This window comes from Passer domesticus, chromosome 7 (genome assembly GCF_036417665.1).
Source record: "Passer domesticus isolate bPasDom1 chromosome 7, bPasDom1.hap1, whole genome shotgun sequence".
In the NCBI taxonomy this organism is placed as follows: Eukaryota; Metazoa; Chordata; class Aves; order Passeriformes; family Passeridae; genus Passer; species Passer domesticus.
Window position 1 is genome coordinate 34,950,634 of NC_087480.1, and position 23,276 is coordinate 34,973,909.

Genomic DNA, 23,276 nt, shown 5'->3' on the forward strand with positions numbered 1-23,276 from the left:
TTTTTTAAAAATATATAATTATACTTTTAAAGCTTCTGCATCACTAGGGAAAAGGAGTCTTAAAAAAAAGGCTTTAGAAAAAAGAATCTTGCTGAGGGAAAATTTGCTTTACTGGCATTCATGAAATCACAAAGAGGAGGGTTTTCCATTGCAGGAGACAATGCAGGAAACCTGTGGACCTCCTCCCACCTTCTCCCCAGGCAAAAGAATTTTAAGAGGGGCTGAGTTTGGCATAGGAGGAAATGCTTTAGGAGCACAACCTTCCCTGGCCCATGAGCAGAGCAGGATTTGCTGAGCCTGGACCGTGGGGTCAGGAGGCTTGGTGTGATTTACAAAATTCCCTTGTTGCTTAACATCAGCAGGATCTGGGAAGATAAAGTCAACTCTCCACTAAACCAGGAAAAATTATGCCAAATCACAGGGTTTTGGGAGCAGCAGCACGTCCCAGCCTTGGTGGGGAGGCGTCAGCAGGGGCAAGGGCTGCTCTTTGCATCCTTCACTGCCCTGCCCTGCCCTACCCATGTGGTGATTCCCACTCCAGAGGGGCGACCCAGAGGCTTGGCAAGGAAGACAGGGAATGAATAAATAAATACAGAAGTAAAAGCAGGTTGGGAGCGAGCTTGATGTGGAACAACAAGGGAACTGAGTAAATCACACCAAGAGAGGCTGTCCTGAGTTCCAGGATCAATAGAGCAGCAGCCCTGGGCTTGGACACCCCCAGCCCTGAGCCCTGCCATTACCAGCTCCATCAACAGTGGTCTTGAGGAACGGGGTCGATATATCAGATTTCCCAGTGCAAAAATGCACAAATCCCCAGCAGCCTGAGCTGGAGCTATTGATTTTTCTCATATTTCCTCTCCCTGCTGGAGGAGGATGAGGGTGGGATGATGAGCACCAGGAGCTGGGGGGTCCCAGACCCCAGGGAAGAGGCAGTGCACAAGGTCAGACTGGGAGCAGCCCATCCTCTGGGAGATGTCAGGGTGTTCATACAGCCAGGTTAGCTGCTGCAGGAAATTCTTTAAAGCCAGGAGGATCTGTGTCTTCCAAGACATAATAATGCAGTGGATTGACCTGATTCCAGTGGCAGGGATGTTGGTATCCATCCATCCTCTTCCACACACCACCCTGGCAGCTCCTGCAGATTTTCCAACGTGGGTAGGGTGATGCTTTCATCCCTGTTTCAGGATGAGACCTGCCAGGAGGGGCTGTGCCTTCCTCCACCTTGGATGCGGGAGGGTCAGTTTACCCACTGGCTGAATTTGATCCACTGGGACTTGAGTCCATCACAGAGGTGGATTTAGGACTCAAAATTCCCAACATAGATGGGGCAGCTCAGGCAGACGTGGGTCTGTGGGCAGTAACCATGCCCTGCTGAGCTTGCAAATCATCCACTCTGCTCTCCTCAAGGCAGGATTTTTCCCATGCATGGCTCATCCTGATGTTAAAATCCCAACAACATTGACCTGACTGGAAGCCCATCTGTGGGTTTGGCTGCTGCTGAGGCACTCAGGGATGCAGACATGGGGGGAAAGCAGCAGCTCCCTTTCCCAGGAATGTGCCCTGTGCTGGGAGCAGAGCTGCCTCTGCACTGGGTGACCTTTCCCTGGCTGACTCACGGCCACGAGCAGGCAGCAGCTCCTGGAGGCTCACACGTGTCCCCTCCTCTTTGCTGAGGTCACAGCAGCATCCTGCCTGGAAACCGGGCCAGGGAGTGTGAAATCACCCATCTGCCCCAGCACCTCAGTGGCCCTGCCTGGGGTTTCCAGGAGGGCAGCGTGCCCCCGTGCCACAGAGGGATGAGCCCCTGGGAGCTGTGCCAGGGCTGGGGACTCGCTCTGCTGCCTCCATCCGGGAGCAGATGGGGGGTTTCACGCCCTTCCCTGGTGTGTCAGTGATTGCTCCTGGATGGTTTCCAACCCACATACATGTGCCTGCTTTAATTTATGCACGCTTGCTTTGTGTGAGAAGACAGCAGCTGACCAGTGGTTAAGAAAACTGAATGCACTGAAAAGGTCTAAAATTAGAGAAGGAATAAGAGCTGCTTCCTCCAAGCCCCAGGGCTGCCTGGGCTGCTTCCAGGAGAGCCTGAGAAGTGCCTCCAACATCCCTGATGCAGCCTTGGGACTGCTGCACTACTAAATCCCCCTGGTGAAGCTGAAGGGAGCCTGTGCCTGCTCCTCACCGTGTCCATAGATTGCCCCACCGTGCTCTGGGGTAGCACAGACCCTTATCCCTTTGGGAAGTTTTCCAGGGGACAGGGGCTGGTAAAGCGCCAGGTGGCCTTGGGACCGTTCCTGTCCTGTTTACACCAACCTCACCTGCCTTGTTAAACACACCCCAGCCTCGCCGTCCTGACTGCTGGCCCTTTCCCAGGGGAATACAGCACGAGGGGAGTGCAGGAAACAGGGCAACACCCACCAGACTGCAGGAAGGGAGGTGACCTGGGACAAGGAACAGCATCCGTGGAGCTGCTGCTGCTGCTGGCTCACACAGCCAATGCCACTGTCACAGCAGAGTCACAGCAGGCTGTGTTGGAAACAGGAGATATTGGCACTTGGAGCATCAGTGCTGCAGGCACCAAGCTGCCATAAACACAATTAAAAGCTGGGGGAACCCCCCTTTCCTGTGCCACAGACAGGGAATGGGGTCATGCCATGTGAGAGGTGCTGCTGGGAAGGGCAGCCCATGCCATGTGTGACACCATGAGCTGGTACACGCTGAGAACGTGTCACTGCAACTCTCTGCACTAAACTCGTGTCCCTTGTCCAGCGTGTCACTAATGGCAACAAAAAGTTGAGTGCCAGCAAGCTTGAGGTGTGTAGTAATAGCTGTGGCAGAGCCTTCTAAAGCTGGCTGGACTTCCTAGGAGTTTTTGGAAATCCTGACATGGCTTTGTGGGTTTGTTAACAACCTCTGGACCTTATCAAAGTGCATGAAAGGCCACAGGCTTCCTGTTTGCAAGGGCTGTGGTCAGAGGTTATAGCCAGGTGGGAGTAAAGCTCTTCTCCCCTGTGACAGGACTGGAGGAAATGGCCTCAGGTTGCTCCAGAGGAGGTTTAGATTGGATACTGGGAAAAATTTATTCACTGAAATGGTGGTCAAGCACTGGAGCAGGCAAACCAGGGCAGTGGTAGAATCAAGGTCCCTAGAATTGTTCAAAAAAAGTGTGGATGTGATGCTTAGGAAGATGTTTGGTGGTGAATAAGGGAGCCCTGAGTTAATGGCTGGACTCAGTGGTCTTAGAGGTTTTTCCAACCTGAGTGATCCTGTGATTTTAGGGAAAGAACAGCTGCTCCTGCCAAACCTGGCTTGGCCCTGCCTAGCCTGAGCCCTGAGTTGTGAGCATCCTTAGGGTCTCAGCTCCTGCTGATGTCCCCAGTGGGTTGCAGGTGCCAGACATTGTGCTCCAGTCTGCTGGGACATCTCCTGGGACAGTATTAGGCTGGCTGTTCCTCCCTGGAGGATCTCATTTGGCCTGGAGAAGGAATTACACACCTCAGGATCATTTCCTTATGCACCAGGGCTGAGTGTGAGCCATCCACAGGTACCATAATATGCATCTCCAGGTCCTGCAGCCTCAGGACAGATGTCAGATCAGAAAAAATTATTTGAAGCCAGTGGGGACGTGTCCTAGAGGTCCTTGTGCCACCAGGGCAAAGAGTGAGGGCAGCACATCAGCTGGGCTCCCATCCCAGCTCTGGATGAGTCCATGCTGGGAACTTCATGTCTGCTGGGATCTGTGATGGCAGCCTGGCTTTGTCCTCACCATAGAAATTAGCCCTGGAACAAGCCACACCTATGTGGAACCCCCTGGCATTTCTCAGGGCCTCCAAGCAATGCCAGCAGATTTGGCAAGGGTCACCCTGGCAGCCTGAGACCCCCATGCCCTGCAGATCCTCTCTGTTCCCAGACATCATCACAATTTTTACAAGTCTGGCAGGAATTAACCTGAAACCCTTCCCTGGCTAACAGGAGCCACTGGGTGGGCAGGGGCTCTGACACCTGGGCTCAGCCCCTGCAGGGTGACAAGGAGGGGACACTGGGTGTCCCTTCCTCTGAGCCACCCCAGCCTGCCCCACCAGGACATGCTGACCTGCAGCCTGAGCCATGCTGTGGGAAATAGTAAAGGTTAGAAGATTTTTAGAAAGCTGGGAAAAGTAGGCTTTAGAAATAGGAAGAACAGAAAAGTCAGAACCAGTGCATTGTGTATTGTTACAAGCATTGTGTGAAGCAGGTGTATGTGTGCTTTTAGGAACTGGCTAAAACAATTGTCTGTAAGCTTTAGCAATGTGCTGTTGGCTAGAAAGTTTTTAAAATGCTCTGTAACAAAGAAATCTTTAGCTACTGCTGGTTGTACGTGAGCTTTTGCATCTTTCTATTGTCTCAAGCATGCAATGAGGCTGAGGCTGCAAATAAAACTCAACGAACATAACCAAGGAATCCCGTCCTGTTCAAGAAAAGAAAACTCCCAACACACCATACCTGCTCTATTTTACAGCCAAAACGAGCCATAAATCCCCCTCCACAGAGCTGGAAGGTGCAATTGCTTTTCTGTGGTGCAGGTTTTATCTTGTGCGACTCGTGGCATCACGTGAGGGAAATCTGTAAGTAAAAGTCAGGCTGGAGCCATTTATAACAGCAGCACTGCGATTGTTCCTGCTGACAGCTGCAATTACAGGCACTCCCTTCCATCTCTGCATGCTGGGGGAGAGCAGAGCAAGCACCAGAAGCAGCTTTCCCAGAGCTGCAGCCCTGCCCCGGTGGATGTTGTCGCCCACGGGCAGTGCTCACTCAGGGAGGGTTCCAGGGAAGAATGGAGGATGGGGGGTAACCCCAGCAAGGAGGGCTTGGGGAGGGATGCAGGGTGCAAGGAGAGCTCATCAGGTGGTGTTCATCTCTGTGGAGAAGACAGAGGACAGGGGATTATCCAGGGGCTCTGCAGGGGTGAGCAGCAGGTCCAAGAACTCACTGGGGAGAAACCCTCCTGGTGTCCCTGGATAAACCCAAGGTGGGGTGCAGGTGAGGGCAGCATCCCAGCAGGATCACTGCTGGGCACTTCTTTCCAGCCCCACAGGGCAGACCTCCTGCCTGGGGGGTGTTGGTGTGCTCCAGGCAGGCCAGCACTGCAGTGCCACAGCCACAGTGGCCAGCGAGCTGCCAGGGGATTTGGGAGCTGGGTACCAGAGGGATGCAGAGAACCCTGCCTGGGGAGGTGGAGAGGGAAGTGAGGGACATCCATAGCCTTGCAGTGACAAATAAAGGCATTGCTCACTCAATGTGAGCTAAAGGGGAGCTGGCAAGAGGCAGGGCAGTGTGGAGGTGGCAGCCCAAACTCAGCTGGGCTTTCCTGCTGAACACCTCAGCTCTGTCTTCTCCAAACAATTTCTGGGCAACTGAAACATCCAAATTGAGCTAAATTTCCTCATTATCCTGGTGAAAAACCCCACTCATAAGAAGTGACTTTTTCTCTTGCTCTTTTCAGTGAATAACACTGTGGGGTTTGTTTCACAGCTAAGGGCTCTGCTGTGGTTGTTGTGTGGTGACCCCACCACATCCCTGAGCAGCCTATTCCAGCATTTGGCAATCCTTTTGCTGAAGAAATTTTTCCTAATATCTAACCTGAACCTCTCCTAGTGCAGCTTGAGGCCATTTCCTCTCGTCCTGTCTCTTACATCCTGGGAGTAGAGATTGATTTCCACCTGGCCACAACCTCCTTTTAGGGAGTTATAGAGAGTAATAAGGTCTCCTCTGACCCTCCTTTTCTCTGGGTCAAACAGCCAGATTTTCTGACTGGAAAAAAAAAAGGGAAATAGGATAGAAGAAGCAGGAAGCTGAATAAAATGAAACAAAAAGAAATGTTTTTGTGTTTGCTTCACACCAAACAAAACACTCTAGGTCAACCACCAAAATTTCTCCTTTTCATTTCCATTTAAAAAACAGAATACACACAAAATTTCACCTGGCTGCCCCAAACCAAAAGGACTCAGTGCTGAGATATCTCTCTCCACAGAAAGATTCACTATTTGCACAGCTCCAGCTGCAACCTTTGAACTTCTGGCCAGTTCCTGTGTTGCAACCACCCTAGTGCTGATGTCAGCCCAGCAGGGCTTGGGGATCAGTGCTCAGCACCTGCCAGAGGAGTTTTTCCATCAGTGTTTCAGAGGTTTAATGATATGCCAGGAGAAGGCAGATTTATGCACGTCTGAGGGGGGTTATACATTGCTACTGATTTGTATTCAGCACAGCGCAGGAATTTATGGAAGGAGGGGATCGATGTTTTATTGATATCTAAAAAAACCTATATGATGGATGTGCTAATTGCACTTTTTTTCTCCCAGACTCCCTTTATTATACACAACCAAATGGCCCTGCTGCTTTAACAAATGCAGGGAAAATGTGCAATGGAGCCAGACTCCTTGGAGGTGATGCATGGGAGGGGGGCCTGGCTAAAGCCAGGGCAAGACCTCAGTTCTTTGTTTAACCTCTTCCCTAGCCAGTACTGAATTTTGCTTTCCTGTTGCCTGTGACTCCATCTCCATTTCATGGAAATCAGGGCCATGCTGTGGGGTCCTGGCTGCCACGGGAGGTATTGGTTTCCCAAAAACCCTGATCAGGGTGTGCGTTTGCTGTGCCTTGCTGAGAGGGGACGCACAGAGGGGAGAAGGAGCAGGGCTTTGATCTGTCTGCTAAAGCAGTGAGCGTGCAGAGGAGAGGGGCTGAGCTCAGTGGTTGTCTCCCCTCCTCCCTCTCCCCCTGCAGGGGTGAAGGTGAGCCATGGAGCTGTGATTTGTGTAACAATACATGTAAAAAATCAATATTCCTGAAGGAAATCACAGGCACACAGTGCCCTGTGAGCCTGAGCCCCACGCCAGCCCCCCTGTGCTCCAATCAGGGAAGGAGGGTGGCTCTGCTCAGTGCAGAGCTCCCTGCTCTGGGGTCTTTCTGCACGAGGCTTGTGGGATCTGGGGAGCCACCAGAGCAGGAAAAGGACTGCAGGACACAGAGCAGATACACGAGGTGGTAGCAGCATGGGACAGAAGGTGGGGTAAAGCCTGGAGCCCCAAGCATCGCACTGGAGTGCTGCCTGCCCAAAACTGGCACAGCTTGGGTTTGCACAGCGAGGACTTTGTCAGCTTGGGGGCCAGGGAGAAAGTTCTCAGCCATTAACCTCGTGTTCTGCCAAGAAATGGCTTTGGCAGGCAGCTGCCACCCACGCAGCTCCAGGCTCCACAGGCAGGCAAGGCGAGGGGCTGCTCGGCTTTGACAGGGCTTGGTGGTGCCCTACAGGGATGTCTGGCAAAGCCTCAGTCAGGAGTGAGTCCCTCTTGGTCCCTCCCATGCCCTGGCAGGAGGATGGTGGGAGGCACAATGGAGAGGAGGGTTCTCCCCCTGGGGCATTGGTGCAGGGACCAAATCGCCCAAAAAGTGATGAGGGAGACAAAGAAAGGGAGAGAGGCAGATGAGAACATATGCAATGGGCAGCCTGGAGGAGCTCAGGGGACAGGAGGGGACATTTATTGACCACAGGAGCAGCTATGCCAGGTTGACGTGATGCCTCAGGTTTAGCTTTTCTGTTTTTCAGATTCTGTGCTGCTTTGGTGTGTGGGTCTGGGCTTCATATGAGGGGATGGTGAGCTCTGTGCACAGAGCAGGGAGACAAAACAATTCCTTCTCCAGCTGGGGACCAAGGACAAATGATCCAAATCTCAGCCCAAGAGCACAAACAACGTGGGCTGAAGAGAGAAAAACAAGCAGGATGGGACTGCATGGGCTAAAGCTGTAACTGGACAATTAACTCCAATATGCAAATGGAGCAGAACTTATAAAATCATGAGACTTTGTGACCTGTTGTGCATCTTTTGTGACCATTTTGGTCCATCTTGGGTGTAGCCCTGGCTGGGCTCTTGTGCTGCCCACGGTGGATCCATTGAGGCCTTTTAATAAATCCCTGCTTTATTCTTTAGCTCTGTCTGGTTTCTGTTCTAGCTCAGCCTTCTCAAGGCATCAGAGGTGTGCTGGGGGCTGTGCCACAGGAGGGGAGTGCCACTGGCTCCCCTGCCACTCACCCTCGGGAGCCACACGTGCCCAGCCTGCTCCTCCTCCAAAGGCAGGTGTCCCCCACAGTGAAAGGCATGTCTACAAAGGAACCAGCAAGTAATCATAGCTCAGCTCAAAGGGATCCTTTCAGATGTTGCTTTCAGGCTTGGCGTGCGTGGTGGCCTCTGCCCTCTGCACAGGGACGATGACAGGTCCCCAGGCTGGCCAGCACGATGGATCTGATAATTATGCAGGGATATTTTTTCCCTGCTTGGCACTGCTGGTCACAGCCTGGTGTTGTGTCTTTGCTGTCCCAGCATGGGACCTGGGGCAGACCCACACACAGCCCGTGCAAGGGCCCTGCATGATTTCCTTTACTACCTGGTGCTTGCAATGCTCCTGGTTTTGTGTTCTCCGCAGCCAGGGCTGGGGCAGTGGCTGAATTTGACCTGCCCCACTCTGGGGTGACTGGGGGCTCCCCCAGCCCTGCACCCCCTCGTGTTTGCAGGGTTGGTGCAGCCAGCAGAGGGGCTGGCTCCCGTCCTGCTCTGTGCCAGCAGTGACATCGACATCATCCAGCAGGGCAGGGGCAGTCCCAGCCCAGCATCCCCAAACTCAGCGCTCCCACACCAAGCTCCCAAACCCTTGCACCAAACCTGCTCCTGCTCCTGCATCAGACGCTCCGTGCAGTCCCTCCTTAACAAAAATACATAAATAAAAAGGCAAGGAAAAAGTGAAAGAGAGCTGGTAGGGGCTGCCAGTGCCCCAGGGAAGGAGCCCGGGGGGCAGGGGGGCTCTCTCACCATGGAGATGCTCCGGGGAGCTGCGGAGGCTGTGCCTGCTCCCTGTGCCTGCTGCGAGCGCTTTTTGCTCTTCCCCAGCTGCTCCAAGAGGATTCCGGGGTCGGCTGCCCCGGAGCGGGGCTGGCCGGGCTGGATGGAGCCCAGCGGGGCTGCTGGGGAGCCGTGGGAGCACGAGTAATAATAAAAACCCCAAAAAATAAATTTAAAATTTAAAAATAAATTAAAATTTCTATCATAAGATAATAATAGTTAAGAATATTTTTGTAATATTTTAAATTTAAAATAGTTTCTATCTTATAATAATTTTATAGTAATAGAAGAATTTAATTTTTAGTATAAATAAATATTTATAATAGATATATATTTTAATATATAATATACCATATTTATATTTTATATAATATATATTATAAGATATAAGATATATAAGATATTGTATATAATATATAATATATAACATATAATATATAATATATAATATATAATATATAATACATGATATTATATATAATATATAATATATTGTATATTATATATCATATATCATAATCATATATTATATAGATAATAGATAAAATATAAGGGATAATATAAATATATTATATATGTATGTATATATTATATTAATATAATATTTTTAATATATCTATATCTATTTATATATTATAAATAAATATTGCAGTTTGTTTACCAGGCTGGGTGTCAGTCAGTCATATATATATATATATATATATATATATATATATATATATACACATACATACACACACTTTTTTTTTTTTTTGTAAGTGTCAGAGCCAAGTTGCTTCAGCCTTTTCCCCCCTCCCATTTCAAGCCAGGGCTTCACACCCCCTGCACAGGCTGTGGGGGTCACAGACTCGCAGGGTACCCTTTGTCCCCACAGAAAGCAGCTGGGGGAAGCGTGCGTGTTCACAAGCACATTCCTGGCTCTGGCAGAGCTGAATCTGTCCCCAGTCTGATACCGAGTAGAGGATGAGGTCCTGGAGCAGGCTGGAATGCAGGGATCCCCTCCTGTTTCATGGAGGGCTGAGGGGTACCTACACCCATCCCAGTTCAGGGACAGGGACACGGTTTGGTGGCCCTGCAGGGCTGTGTCCAGCTGCTTCAGGACCATAGAAATGTAGAATATTCTGAGTTGGAGGGGACACACAAGGATTGTTGAGTCCAACTCCTGGCCCTGCACGGCACAGCCCCAAAATTCCCATCATGTGCCTGAGAGTGCTGTCCCGATGTCCTGGAATTCTGTGAGGCTGTGACCACTTCCCTGGGGACCCTGTTTGGGGCTTTTTCCCCTCTAAGTAAAGCCTCCAGCACCCAGTGAGATTGTTAAAACAGCAAGAACATAAAAGCCAGACTATTCCTGCCTCTCATGGAATGTCTTTTTTTCTACAGCTCCTGCATTTTCCTCTGGAAAATGGATGGAAAAGTGGGTGCACGCACTGCTCACAGGCTGCAGGATGGAAAAGGTTGGCTTTTTTTTCCTCTGAGTCTCTTCACAGCCTCCCTGGGTGCCAGAAGCTTTTCTTAGAGGTGGAAAAAGCCCCAGCACAGCCAAGGCAGCAAGCTGGAGCATCCCAGTGACAGTCCCAGAGGGAATGGCACGGAGCCGTGTTGGGCTGGATTTTAGAGACAGGTTCCTGGCCCAGAGGGCGGCTGGGCACTGAGCAGGCTCCCCGGGGATGTGGCCACAGCACCAAGGCTGACAGAGCTCTAGGGACATTTAACACTCTCGGGCACATGGTGTGGCTCCTGGGGCTGTGCAGGGCCGGGAGGGGGACTCGGTGATCCTTGTGTGTCCCTTCTAAATCAGGATATTTTCTGTTCTGTGGCTGGGAGATGCCACACGGAGGGACCTTCACCCTCATCCATCACCCAGCGCCTCGGGGTGACACCGGGACCCCAAAACCGAGACCCCAGCTGGCAGCACGGAGCTGGCCAAGGGGGATTGGGGGCTGCCATTCGCGGGGGGGGAGGAAGGAGGGAGATGGGACCCGACAGCTGTGCCCGGGAGGGGGAAACTCCCCGCCAGAAGCAGATACCGGGATAAATACAAACCTCCCTTGGGATGGCTCCTGGCTGGGGACCCCGGGGAGGGCGGGGCGGCGTCACCCCGGGAGCCCGCACCGCATCCCGGGGGATCCCGGCTGACACCGGGTCTGTGTCCCGGGGATCCCGGCTGCCCCTCGCCCGGTGTCCCGGGGATCCCGGCTGCCCCTCTCCCGGTGTCCCGGGGGATCCCGGCTGCCCCTCTCCCGGTGTCCCGGGGATCCCGGCTGCCCCTCTCCCGGGGTCCCGGGCACCGGCCGGGATCATCCCGGCGCGGCCCGCGGGTGCCCCCCAGCGGTCCCGGCAGGAGGAAGAGGAGGAGGAAGATGATGGCGAGGAGGAGCCGGCGGCGGCCGGGCGCAGAGGAGGGGCTGGCCAGAGGACCTGTGGTGCCTCATCCCTGATGTCCAAGGCCAGGCTGGATGAACCGGGAGCGCCCCGTGTCCCTGGCCACGGCGGGGAGCGGGTGGGCTGTGAGTCCTGGCCCTTGGCCGATCCCCTGTGCTGGGCACGGGGGGGGTCACACCTCGGATCCTGCGTCCCGTTCTGGGCCCCTCAGGAAGGACACTGAGGTGCTGGAGCAAGTCCAGAGAAGGGCAACAGAGCTGGGCAAGGGGCTGGGGCAAAATTCTGGTGAGGAGCGGCTGAGAAAGCTCAGGGGGCTCAGGGGACATCTCGCCCCCTACAACAGCAGGGTGGAATGAGCTCAGTGTCAGCCGCTTCCCACCGCTAACAAGAGACAGGATGAGACGAAACGGCCTCAAGCTGCGGCGGGGGAGGTTTAGATTCGATAATAGGAAAGTTTTTGTGTCTCCACACAGGCTCGGCAGTCTTTGGGACAGGCAGCATCCCTGTAAGCCCTCAAAAAACGCGTGGACGTGGCTCCCTGGGACAGACACGGTTTAGCGGTGAACATGTAGGTGCTGCTGGGGGAACGTCTGGCTCCCCACCCAAGCGGTTCTGTCACCCCACGCCATGTCGCCTCTCTCCGACACGCGGGTCCGCGGCAGCCCGGAACCCTTTTGCGCGGCGCGCGTTTCCCGCGGGCGGCGCGGGCGCGCGTACCGAGGCGCGGCGGGGGAGCGTGTTGCGGGGCGGACCGGGGCGGGCGCGGGCCGCCATGGCGTCGCCCCCGCTGTCGGCGGCGGGCGGGAGCGGCGGCGAGCTCAGCTCGGGCTCCGAGGCGGCGGCCACGGGCGCGGCGCTGCCCGACCGGGACCTGCCCGCGCTCTTCGAGCAGGCGGCCGAGCGGCTCCCCTCGCTGCTGCCCGCGGCCAGCAAGGAGCAGCTGCTCTATCTGTACGCGCGCTACAAGCAGGTGAGGCGGGACCGGCCCGCGGCCGAGCGCGGCCCCGGGGCGGCCGGGCTGGGCTGGCGGCGAGCGGGAGCGGGGCCCCGAGGGGCCGGGCCCGGGCTCTGCCGGGGCTGTGTGCGGAGGGACTGCGGCCCAAAATGTGGCTGCCCAGGAGGAAAGTTGCGTCCCGCGGTGATGGAGGAGCGGGGGTGTTTCCCTCCGGGAGAGCGGGGGTGGATGGAGTGCGGTGGGACAGAGCCCCGAAATCCGGGGAAGAGTGCTTGGGAAGTGCCCCAGCGGGAAAGGAGCTGGCGGACAGCGGCTGAACGTGAGCCCGGGAAGGCCAAGGGCTGTATCAGCCATGGTGTGAGCGGTGGTAAATAACACAGGGAACAGAAATTGTCAGTTTCAGCAGCACAGTGAGAGACCCCCTGCGCTGGCCGTGGGTGAGGCTGCATCTCAAATCCTGGGTTCAGTTTTGGGCTCCTCCATTCAGGAAGGACGCTGAGGTGGTGGAGCCTGTCCAGAGAAGGGAGCAGAGCTGGGAAGGGTCTGGTGGAGAGCAGCTGGGGGGGCTCAGCCTGGAGAAAAGGAGGCTCAGGGGGAACTTGGTTGCTTTCCACAACCACCCGAGAGGAGGCTGTGTCCAGGTGGGGGTCAGGTTCTGCTCCCGAGTAAGATGTGGCAGGACAAAAGGGAATGGCCTTGAGCTGGACCAGGTGCTGCACATCAGGAAAAATTCCTGTTCAGGCTGCACATCAGGAAAAATTCCTCGCTGGAAGGGTGGTCAGGCACTGGAAGGGGCTGCCCTGGGGAGGTGATGGAGTCACTGCTCCTGGAGGTGTTTAAGAAATCACTGGACATGGCCCTTGGTCTGGTTGTCAAGGTGGTGGTCGGTGTAAGGTTGGACTCTGTGGTCTCAGAGGTCTTTTCCAAGCCAAATGATTCTGTAAATCCATCACCCTGGTGGTTGTTCCTCACCTCTCACTCAGTGCACGTGGCCCTGACTCTGCATCCTTTGAACAACAGCAACCAGACTCAAGTTCTGCCAGCAGAGGTCCAGGTTGGATATTAGGAAAAACTTCTGGCCTGAAAGAATGGGCTAGTGGGCACTGGAATGGGCTGCCCAGGGAAGTGTGGAGTGACCATCCCTGGAAATGTTCAAACACCAAGCAGAAGCAGCACTTTGCCATGTGGTTTAGTGGGAATGGTGTTTGGCCAAAGGTTGGACTGACTGATCATGGAGGTCTTCTCCCCAGTTAATGATTCTGTGGTTTGGCTTTGGCAGAGTCCAGGGTGGTTGAAATTGGTGTGGAGGAGCAGCTCCACACCTGAGCTGGTTGGTTCTGGTGGCAACCTTGAACTCATCCCCATTTCCCCTCAGTCTGTGTGAGCTGAGCAGGCTGTGGGGTGCATCCTGCTGGAATACACAATGTAGCTTCTTCCTGCTCCTGTGGCAGAAGTTACATGAAACAAACCGAACAAAGCACCAGTTGCAAAGGGCTGTAACAATCGCTTAACTTGGAGAAACACAAAACTGTAGGTGTTGTTACACCCAGAATATGAAAGAGTAAAACTACAAATACAGGCTGGACGGAGCTCTGAGCAACCTGTTGTGGTGGAAGGTGTCCCTGTCCATGCCAGGGGCTTGGAACTAGGTGATCTTTCAACCCAAACCATTCTGTGATTCTGTGGCTCAAGTGTGTGGCAAGAGGTGCTGCCTCAGCTTGAGAACTGAATCCCACTCATTTGGATTTGAGCAGACAAAATTGGGTGTGCACATCTTCCACATGTGTTCCTCCCACATGGATTACCTGTGTCCCACTACTGCCATGTATAAGTGCTCTCAATTTTTCAGTGCAATATTTAATTATCCTCTAAGCTGGCAGCTCCCAGGCTGTGGTTTGTGAACGAGTAATTATGTTAAAAGCAGGCTGGTCACGTGAGGTTTTGTTTTCAGACTGTGCTTAGCACTTAAACAGGACTGCAGGTTTCTGTTTCCCTTGTGAGAAAAAGGAGGGTAGAAAACAAAATACAAGGAGAATTTTACAATGCCCAGGATGAGAGGAAAAAGGTGTCTTTTCTATAATTTTTGGGCTGTATTCTCAGGATGCTTGTTGCAAATCACATCTTTATTTTTTGCTCTGTTTCAAATGCTTTGTGACTATCCTGGGTGGAAGTGGGAAGGGATTGTTGGCTTGTCAGCTCATGATTGTCCACAGACTACAGAGGGTTTCCTGCTGTTAGCTCTGTAAGACCAATAAGGAGTTTAATGTTAAAAATTGCAAAAAGCTGTTTAACAAGATTTTTGATACAAGTCGGGAAAAGCTGACAAGTAACACTTTGTCAGCACAGATTTCCAGCTGCTTTCCACTGAGAAGAACGGGGCACTTCTGTGTCCTTTCCCTGTGTCCCTGACCAACCAGGATGTGACAGCAAGTGCCTTTGTGCTCCCTGGTTTCAGGCTGTGCTTGGCTCCTGGATTTCTGTGCCTCCCCAGTTGAGAAAGGTGCTGTCCCTGTTACAGAGTGCCTGGCAGTGCCATGCTGGCCCTGGAGATGGGAGAGGTTTGCCAGCACAGCCACCACAGCAGGATTGTGCCCTGCTAACTTTAAGTTCAGCAGCATTTTGTGCTTTAAATCAAAGCGAGGGCGTTGAATGCAAGTTTTCTGTGTTTAATTACAGCAGCCATATCAGGATGCATAATGAGCTGCTAATATATTACCCCGGTGGATGGTGGAATTGCTGGCACACAAAAGGTGCTGACTCAGATCTGTCCACTGTCCTTGATTTGGCATCCTTGTCTTTTCCCAGTTTAGTGTTTTGTGTCACTGAAGGCTTTGATTTAAGATACAGCATCGTCATAAAAGAGGTGACAGTAACAGCTGAGCTCTCTGTTAAAATACTGTATATAATTTATTTCAAACTGTTTGGGTATATAGGCATTTTCCTGGAATTTTATTACCTTTTATTGGAGGCCATTTCAGGATTTTATTACTTTTCTCTCTGATTTTGTTTATGTGTCAGAGACCTGAAAATAAGGGAATTGCTTAGTTGTCATCTCCAGTGAGGTTTTTAGAAGATGTTGCTGAGTTTATGACTGCCCCACAACAGGAGGAACAGACTAGTCCATAAGGCTCTGGACTAGGACTGATTTTTCTTCCCTTCCACTACTTTCTGTGTGGCTTTGGGCAAATCACTAGCCTGGGCTTTGTGTCTGTAGTGGTGAGGTGAAGGGAGTGCTTGCCCATCATGGGGAGGATGTAAAAATCTCAGGTTCAGAAGGTGCAGCAATGGAGACCAGTGGTGATTTAGATAAGGGAGGGGATCCAGAACTCACTGGAAATTACTGGACTGGGAAAACTGCCCTGCCAGGAGGAGGATGTGTCCATGTAAATGTTCAGAGGTGCTGGCAAGCTGGAAATCCACTGCTGGTGGCAAAATGGGCTCTGTAGTGTCTCCAGCTGTGGGCTCGAGGATATAATACCCATTTTGCACAATGTCTTTCAAATATTGAGTATATTCCTGTGTTCAGGGCAGGCTTGTGGGATGTGATGCCAGGAATTTCTGCAGCTCCCTGTTTCATGGAGCCATGCCATGGCACTGACTTGGTTGTTACCTGTGTCACTCTCTGTTTCTCTGGGACATGCAGTCCCTTGGTCATCATGACCCCTCCTTCTGTGGTTGGTGTTTGCTCGTCCTTCCTTACATCCCATTTTCAGTCAGGGCTTTCCCATGGGTTGGGACAGAGCTGTGGACAGGAACAGGCAGGACTTGCTGTCTTGAGAAAGCAATTTAGCTTGCTTGGCTTGTGTACAGTCTGCTGTCCACGGAGGTTCTGTTCCTGTTATTGCTCCATAGGGAGGCTGCAAATACAATTCACCTTACAAGATTTACAATCAGGTAGGAATATTTGGCTGGAACACCCTGCTGTATGAATATATTGGCAGAAAAATTAGCAAAGAGCCATTTAACCACCGGCAGGGAGGGAGAGCCAGGTGTGAGGAGAATCTCAAGGTTTCTCACAGTGTGGAGCAGCAGCTGAAGGTGTACGGGGATGGTGAACAGCATTAACACCTCTCTGAGCATCTCTCCCTCTTCTAAATGTCACTGACCTTCAGCTCTCAGGTGAAGGCCTCATCCAAGGTTTCCAAATTTATTTTGGCCACAGATGGAGATGGCTGCAGACACTGCCTGCTTGGGGCTGCCTGGGTCACGTTTGTGCCATCAGGAGAATAGTGCCTGCAGGCGAGTCGGCGTGCAGAAGCAATACCAGGAGGTTTTTAATGCATTCTGCCTGTCATGTTCTTTTAATGCTGCTGATGAACTGTAAGTGAGGAGAGCTGAGCATCAAGTGACCAGTCAGCACCCTAGAGACCTTCAATAATTATTTTCTGGACACGGAATAAGAAAGTCTTAATTTAAAATACTAATACAGGCTCTTGGCTTCATGCTGGCTATGGAGTGAAACACCTTTTGAGATCCTCTAGGGAAGCAGCAGGAGGACAGAGTCCTGCACAAAATTTTGCCTTTTTTGTCAGTATTGGCATGTTTAACTCCCCTTCCTCAGCTGTCAGGCTTGGATCCTCTTTTATGTTAAATTCCTCGTTGGTTTCTCCTGCATTGTGAGTCTTGCGGCAAAAAGAGAGGAGCCAAAATCTTGTGTTTTATTCTTTCCAACAAAACCACTGCAAGCCTTTTTAATGTACCTTAAAATAGCAAGCAGGGCACAAGTGCACTTTTTTTTCCCTCTTGATGGATGAAATTTAACTACTGTTCCTTGATTTGTATTACTATCAATGTTACTAACAGTCTTCCCCAACGCTAGAACAGCCTGAGTGCCAAATCTCCAGAGAGGAAACTGCTGTCGTGTTTTGATGATGGCAGTGGAAAATTAATATTAAAACAGATTTATTTTTTTTATCTATCTTGGCCAATTTCTGCAGGTTGGCTGTTGAACTAAAGAATTGCCAAGCAGGCATTTTCCATACAGATAATGAATTTACATTTTATTCCCTAGTTTGTTTTGCTTTTTAAAACAAGTGGTCCAATCCACCTCAGTGCATAGAAAAAAAAAACATTTAGACTACATGAATTGTGACTGATTTATAGAACTTAACTGTTGCTAGCCTATTCTCCTATTTCTCCCTGAAATGCAATATGTTGTTTTAAAGGCCAGCTTAGATGCTCTAATTTGGATGAATTGCTCACTGGGAGGCAGTCAGATGTACAGAAAATTAATTTCAGTTACAGTCACTCATATTCTCTAACACTTGAAATGAAAACATAGTGTAACTAATAAATATCTCTCAGCACAGGCATGCTCTCTTTAAAGCCTGATTAATGCTTCCATTGCTTCCATCCTCAGCATAAAATCCCCACCCTGTTAAGGTGAAGAATTGTTCGTTGATTTAAGCACTTCACCTGCCTGAACACTTGAGCATATTTCATGAAACATTTGCTGGATGCAGTTTGGTTTTGCTTGGCTAACAAAACGTTTCTCCAGAAGCCTTTGCCCACCTCCAGGGTGTGCCTGTGTCCCCTCCTTGGGGTCCATCTGTGTGCTGTGTCCTGTCTTAGGGGGACTTGCTGTGGGAACTGCCTCCCAGGAGCTGCTGCTCTGACTTCTAGCCTTTCACCCATCATCCTGTCTTAACAAAAATTTTACATGTGGAAAACTGCCTGAATCCCACTGGCACCAAGTTCATTTTACACTGGCTGTGACACTTTTTTCCATATATCTATCCCTGGGTTCTGGCTCATTCCCTTTCTTCTTGTGTTTTTTAATTTCACCCCCCACATACACATTTTAATTTCTGCCTTGCTTCTGACAGATTGGCTCATCTCTGGCACTCAGACCTTGACTTGTCTCTCATGCAGTGCTTCCTGCAGCCAGGTGCCTCGGAGCAAATTCAGGAGCTGCCTGGCATTCCTTTGCTCCAAGTTTGTCCCCTTGCCTTCCAGAGGACCTTGAAAATAATTAAGCAAAGTCTGTTTACTCGAGCTTTGTGCGGAAGCAGTTGAATTTCAGCTGTAATGAATAATCATCTCTGTGGAAACCCTAATCAACAGGATTTTTCTTTATCCTGGTGGAGGATGAGGCATTTGGCTGGGTAATAAACATAACATTAGTGAGAAATCACTCGCTGGTTATCCCTGGGGGTAATGCATGCAAAAGAAATGAGCTGCACAACAAAATTGCTTCCCGTGCATCATGCAACGAAAACCCAGGGATGCAGAGGTGCTAAAGCAGGGTGAGATGGGGTTGATGAGGTTGTTTCCCAAAAAAACCTTTCTTCTGGCCTTATGACACAGTTACCCTGAAACCATCAGAACACAGAATTTTCCTTGTGCAAGTCCCCTTTGTTTTGTTCTGACAGAAGGAAATTTCTTTTCTTTAGGTGAAACTTGGAACCTGTAACACCCCCAAGCCAAGCTTCTTTGACTTTGAAGGAAAGCAGAAATGGTAAGAGGAAATCCTTGTCATTCCTAGCAATTCTGGCTCTGCTTTTTGTTCCATCTTGTCTCATCTGTAGACAAATTATGAAATTATGGACCTAGGGGAGTTGCCCCTGAAATGGCTTTAAAATTTTTAGTTAAACAGGGAAATGTTAGCTGTTATACCTGATACAGATGTGAAATACCAGAATGTTTTATTTACTGTCTTCATCAAGAACTGGCATGCAATACAGCAAAAATGTGAGAGCAGCTGCAGCTCTGTGAACACAAGCTGTGTTCCAGCCTGGATCAGATCCCCTGAAAGATCCTTTCACAACAGAGCTGCACTGACAGTGGCCATTCATGGCCTCAGAGAAAAGTTGACCCTTTCAAGCTGAATGAAAGATGGCTTTGCATGCCCTGAAAGGATTTTGATGAATCTGTTTGCTGTGTTCCACTGATGTCACCATAAAAACACCTTGTGCTGTGTCTGAGGGGCTCACTGATGTTCTGCTGTTGCTCCTAGGGAGGCTTGGAAAGCCCTGGGAGATACCAGCCCTCACCAAGCTATGCAGGAGTACATCGCTGCAGTGAAAAAACTCGACCCCAGCTGGAATCCACAGGTAGGAAACGTGGAGTTATCATTCAGAAAACCAACCAGCATTTGTCTTTGTGAAGCTGACAATGGTTCAGCTTCTCACAGGCTTTAATTGCTGCATGGCAAACTTCATTTTGAGCAGATTAAAGTCTAAATTTGTTTCTAAAACTCTCCTTTTGTTGTGACTGAAGCATGAAGAGCCATCTCTTTCATTCATAATGATCTTCATTACAGCCAGTGCATGCACAGGCTTGGTTTGGCTGTAGTGATCTAATTTATTTTGCTCTTATTGGTTCATGCTGTATTTAGCATGTAAAGATACTTTTTATCCTTTTCTCATCCTTCTCTTTTCAACTACATATTTAAATGTTGATCAATAGAAAGCAATCTCCATGAAAGTGACATGAACTGAATGATCAATTCTAAAAATGTTTCCTTTTTGTTTCCATGCAGCAAATTACCAAATCTGATTATGATTAGGTACTCCAACATAACAAGTCTGTATCTGTGTGTTATAGGGAGACTGTACTGTCATTTTAATTAATTTGTCTTTCATCTACCAGGTTTATTACTTGATTGAATCCTTAAGGATATCTCCTGTTTATAGACTGACTTTTATACCATTTTTAAAGAGGATTGCTCTTTAGAAAAAGTATAGCCTTTGGAAATAGAGTGGAGATATTTCACTAATAGTAAAATGCTGAAGGCATGGTAATTTCTTCTCTTGGTAGGAAATTTGTTCTTCTATATTCCCATGCTTTGGAAGCAAAATCTTGAGTGGGCACAATCTTGTGAATCAAGAATTTGATTTTGAGTTGTCTTCTGATGCTGTTCTTGAGGTTTAAGGGTTTTTTTTCTTTTCTTCACTAGTTCATGTCATTCATAGTGTTTTCACAGCAAGGAAAGGCTGTCATTTATAAAAAATCCCTTTTAATGCCTTTGGAGAAAATAGTTTTATGTGCTGTGCAGTTAGCCAAAGTTGGCTGCTGGCTGGGTAAATTCTTGTCCAGGCTAAAATTCTCATTCAGAAATAAAGTAATTTGTAAAAATCTATGTATAATCCTGAATGAAGTAAGTGTCAAGTGAAACACATGAATATTATTTTAAAAAAAGAAAAAAATAAACAAAATACTCAGTGCTTTCTTGAACAAATTTTTTAGCATGGTGACGTTTAGCTTTTTGGGTGTTCCCTTCACTTCTTTTCCTCAGAGAAATACTTTCTGTCAGAGCTGTGAGCTTCAGGATACAAAAGTGTCAGCCAGGAAAGGGGAGTAACATGTTTTTACAAAACAAATACAGACAAATATTTTAAAGAACCCATACAGCAAACACAGAAAGGTTGGCAGCACTGTTCCTCCCCTCTTCCCCTAAGGTAAAGAGGGGAATTACCTTAGCAGAAAATGTAATTGAAAAGTCAGCATTGAAATAAAGGTGGCTTTGCTTTCTTCACAAGAATTCACCTGTCCTTCTTATTACATCATCCTCTTAATTCCACTTTTAAAGGACCAAAATGCTCTCAGGAATCCTCTCTCATGCATCTCGTGCTCCTCTCCTGTTTGTCCTTCTCCCCACCAAATCCACGTTGTGGAGCCACGAGAGGGAGCTCTGTTCTTTAAAATGATGGAGATGTATGTGTCAGAGGATGGAGATAAAATAGCTACTTTAGTCTTCAAATTTCAAATTGGATTTATAGAAAAGAGCTGTGGCTACATTACAAGGTGCTTCATCACTGTCACTGTGTCTCCTTTACGTGCTCATCTGCTCGGTTCCTTCAGATTTTTCTTATGTACCTTAGATTCTGAATGAAATACTCCAAATGCTTGGTTTGAAAGCAGTATAAAGTGCACATTACAAATTTGAAAAGTTTGGCTTACATATCATTATGAATCATAAATAGTAATTACAGTGCAAAAGTGTTCAATTTCTTGTTGTGCATCCTCGTGAATGTTGCTATTTAAAAGCTTTCTCAATGTTCCCAACTTCCTTTTTCTTCAACCTCTCATCTCACCCGTTAAAATTGTTCTTTTGTGTTATTTTAAATCCTCCTCAGTCTCCTGTTTCATATATTTGCAAAAGAGCTTTATTTATCTTGATCCTTCAGTAAAATTTTAAGCTTAAAACCACTTATTTTTTTCACAGGTTCATTTTTTCCTCAGCAGATTTGCTGCTGTTTTGCAGCCTTCAGGCTGTCAGTGTTTTTGTTAACAAACAGAATGGAACTAAATGCATTATTTCTTGTGCAGTCCAAATAGATCCACTTCTTCATTCCTTTTTCTTGTTTCTCCATTGATTTATTCTTTCATATTGAAATTTCTTCATTAGTACACTTCCAGCATCAAATTTTCCTGCTTTAATTTAGTATCTTTGTTATGGATGGGAAAAAACCCTGAAGTAAAGGGGTTCTGATTGAACAGGACTGCCCTGAATTTGTGTCCAGAAGCAACAGCAGCCCAGATCTCACCTGCTGCTTCCTATTCCTGCACTGACTTTGGAGTACCCACACTTCATTAGGAGACAGCTGAATGTGGAGAGGCAGCAGCATAGCTGTTCTCTGCTCTCTGAAGTTTGTGTGCCATTTTTGACTGTATCTGCTTGGTTATTTCCAATGTGGTTTAGTTTCTTTTTCACCCTTGCTGCCTGCAGGTTGTCTCACAGTCCTGCCTAATCTTCTCTTTCAGAGTTTTGTTTAAAATCCGGGAAGAAATGTTCATACTACACTTATTTTCAGCAATTTTATTTGCTGGAAAATCTTTTAAATTAACAGGTAACCTCGAGGATATTTGAGGTGAGGTCCATTGTCTTTACATCCATGAAGCCACAGGAGTCTCATGGCTGTGCTGGTCTAGAACAATCAGAATTGCCTTTCAGGATGTTCTGCAATTCAGCCCTTCTGTGTGGCATGGTCTTACTATGTGTTGTGGCTTGTTCTGCTCCTTTTCCCAAGAACAGCTGCTAGTAGGTGGTCAGGAATATTCTTTTCCAGGCTGTCTCCATTCTCCTCTTGATGCAGTCTTCCTTCGTCATCTTCTACCTTTTAGCACATCTTTTGTTTCTTGTGAGTCATTCCTTTCAGTCTGAAGTTCCAGGCAGTGGAAAGGTAATTGCTTGGACCAGCTCAGCTCTATTTGCATATTTCAGAGACATCACCTGTCCTTCAAGTCTATTCACTCTTCCTCCAGAACAGAGAATAATTTATGAAGCCATTCTTTTGCATTCTCCAGCCTGAAACAGAAACATTTCATGCCGTCAACACCTCCCACTGCTTCAGGTCCTTTACAAAGGGAGATGTGTCCTGGCTGCTTCTCTTCTCCTATGTTCACCTGTCCTCTTCCTGCTTTACTGGCAGCAAATGACAATTGCTTTTGGTGGCTTTGGCTGGTGTGACTGGTGGTGACACTCACCTGCCCTCCCTGCCAGCGTGTCCCTCTGGCTCTGTGTTCCCACTGCCGTGGTGCTGTCCTGCAGCCTCAGCAGTGGGCTCAGGGATTTGGGGAATGTCACCTTCAGATGATGGCTGTCACCTTCATGCTGTCACTTTGTTCTCATGCACATCGCTGCATCATCGGGCACTTCAGTATTGCAGCTTTTCAGAGTTGTAGTGTCTGTTTGCAGTCCCCCACACATTCCCAAATTCTCATCTCTCTTGTGTAGTGGATACCACAAATCCCCACTGGCTTCAAGTTTTTCAAACCCAAAGAAGCAGAAACAGGCCAGCACTTCCTTTCTTAGCAGCACTGAAGACGTCCCTTCCACCGAAATCCTGTCGCAGGGGCCGTGGGCGGAGGTGTGACACGACACTGCAGGGGTGGCCAGGAGCTGCTATTGATCCCTTCTTGTAACGAGATGGTTATATGGCACAGCTCAAACAATAAAAATAAATAATAAAAAAAGCATCCAGATTTGCTCAGCACATTTAGCCTTCCATTTGCTGATTGCAATTTTGGCATCGCTCGCTTCGAAATATTTCCTTTTCCTATTTCGTATATTGCGTATTTACCAGTTCAAATCTGAACAGCTTGTCACTACTAACTTCAGTGGC

The 23,276-nt window shown here is 49.1% G+C and overlaps 1 protein-coding gene across 1 annotated transcript in view; it reads left to right on the top strand.

The window, feature by feature from the left end:
• The first annotated feature begins 11,993 nt into the window (after nucleotides 1-11,993).
• ACBD6 (acyl-CoA binding domain containing 6) overlaps nucleotides 11,994-23,276 on the top strand; it is an 82,883-nt gene continuing 71,600 nt past the window's right edge. The window contains exons 1-3 of the mRNA XM_064427643.1: nucleotides 11,994-12,225; nucleotides 18,603-18,667; nucleotides 19,166-19,262. Of these exons, the coding sequence (XP_064283713.1) occupies nucleotides 12,028-12,225; nucleotides 18,603-18,667; nucleotides 19,166-19,262 (360 nt within the window). The 5' untranslated portion in view covers nucleotides 11,994-12,027. The remainder of the gene's footprint in view (nucleotides 12,226-18,602; nucleotides 18,668-19,165; nucleotides 19,263-23,276) is intronic.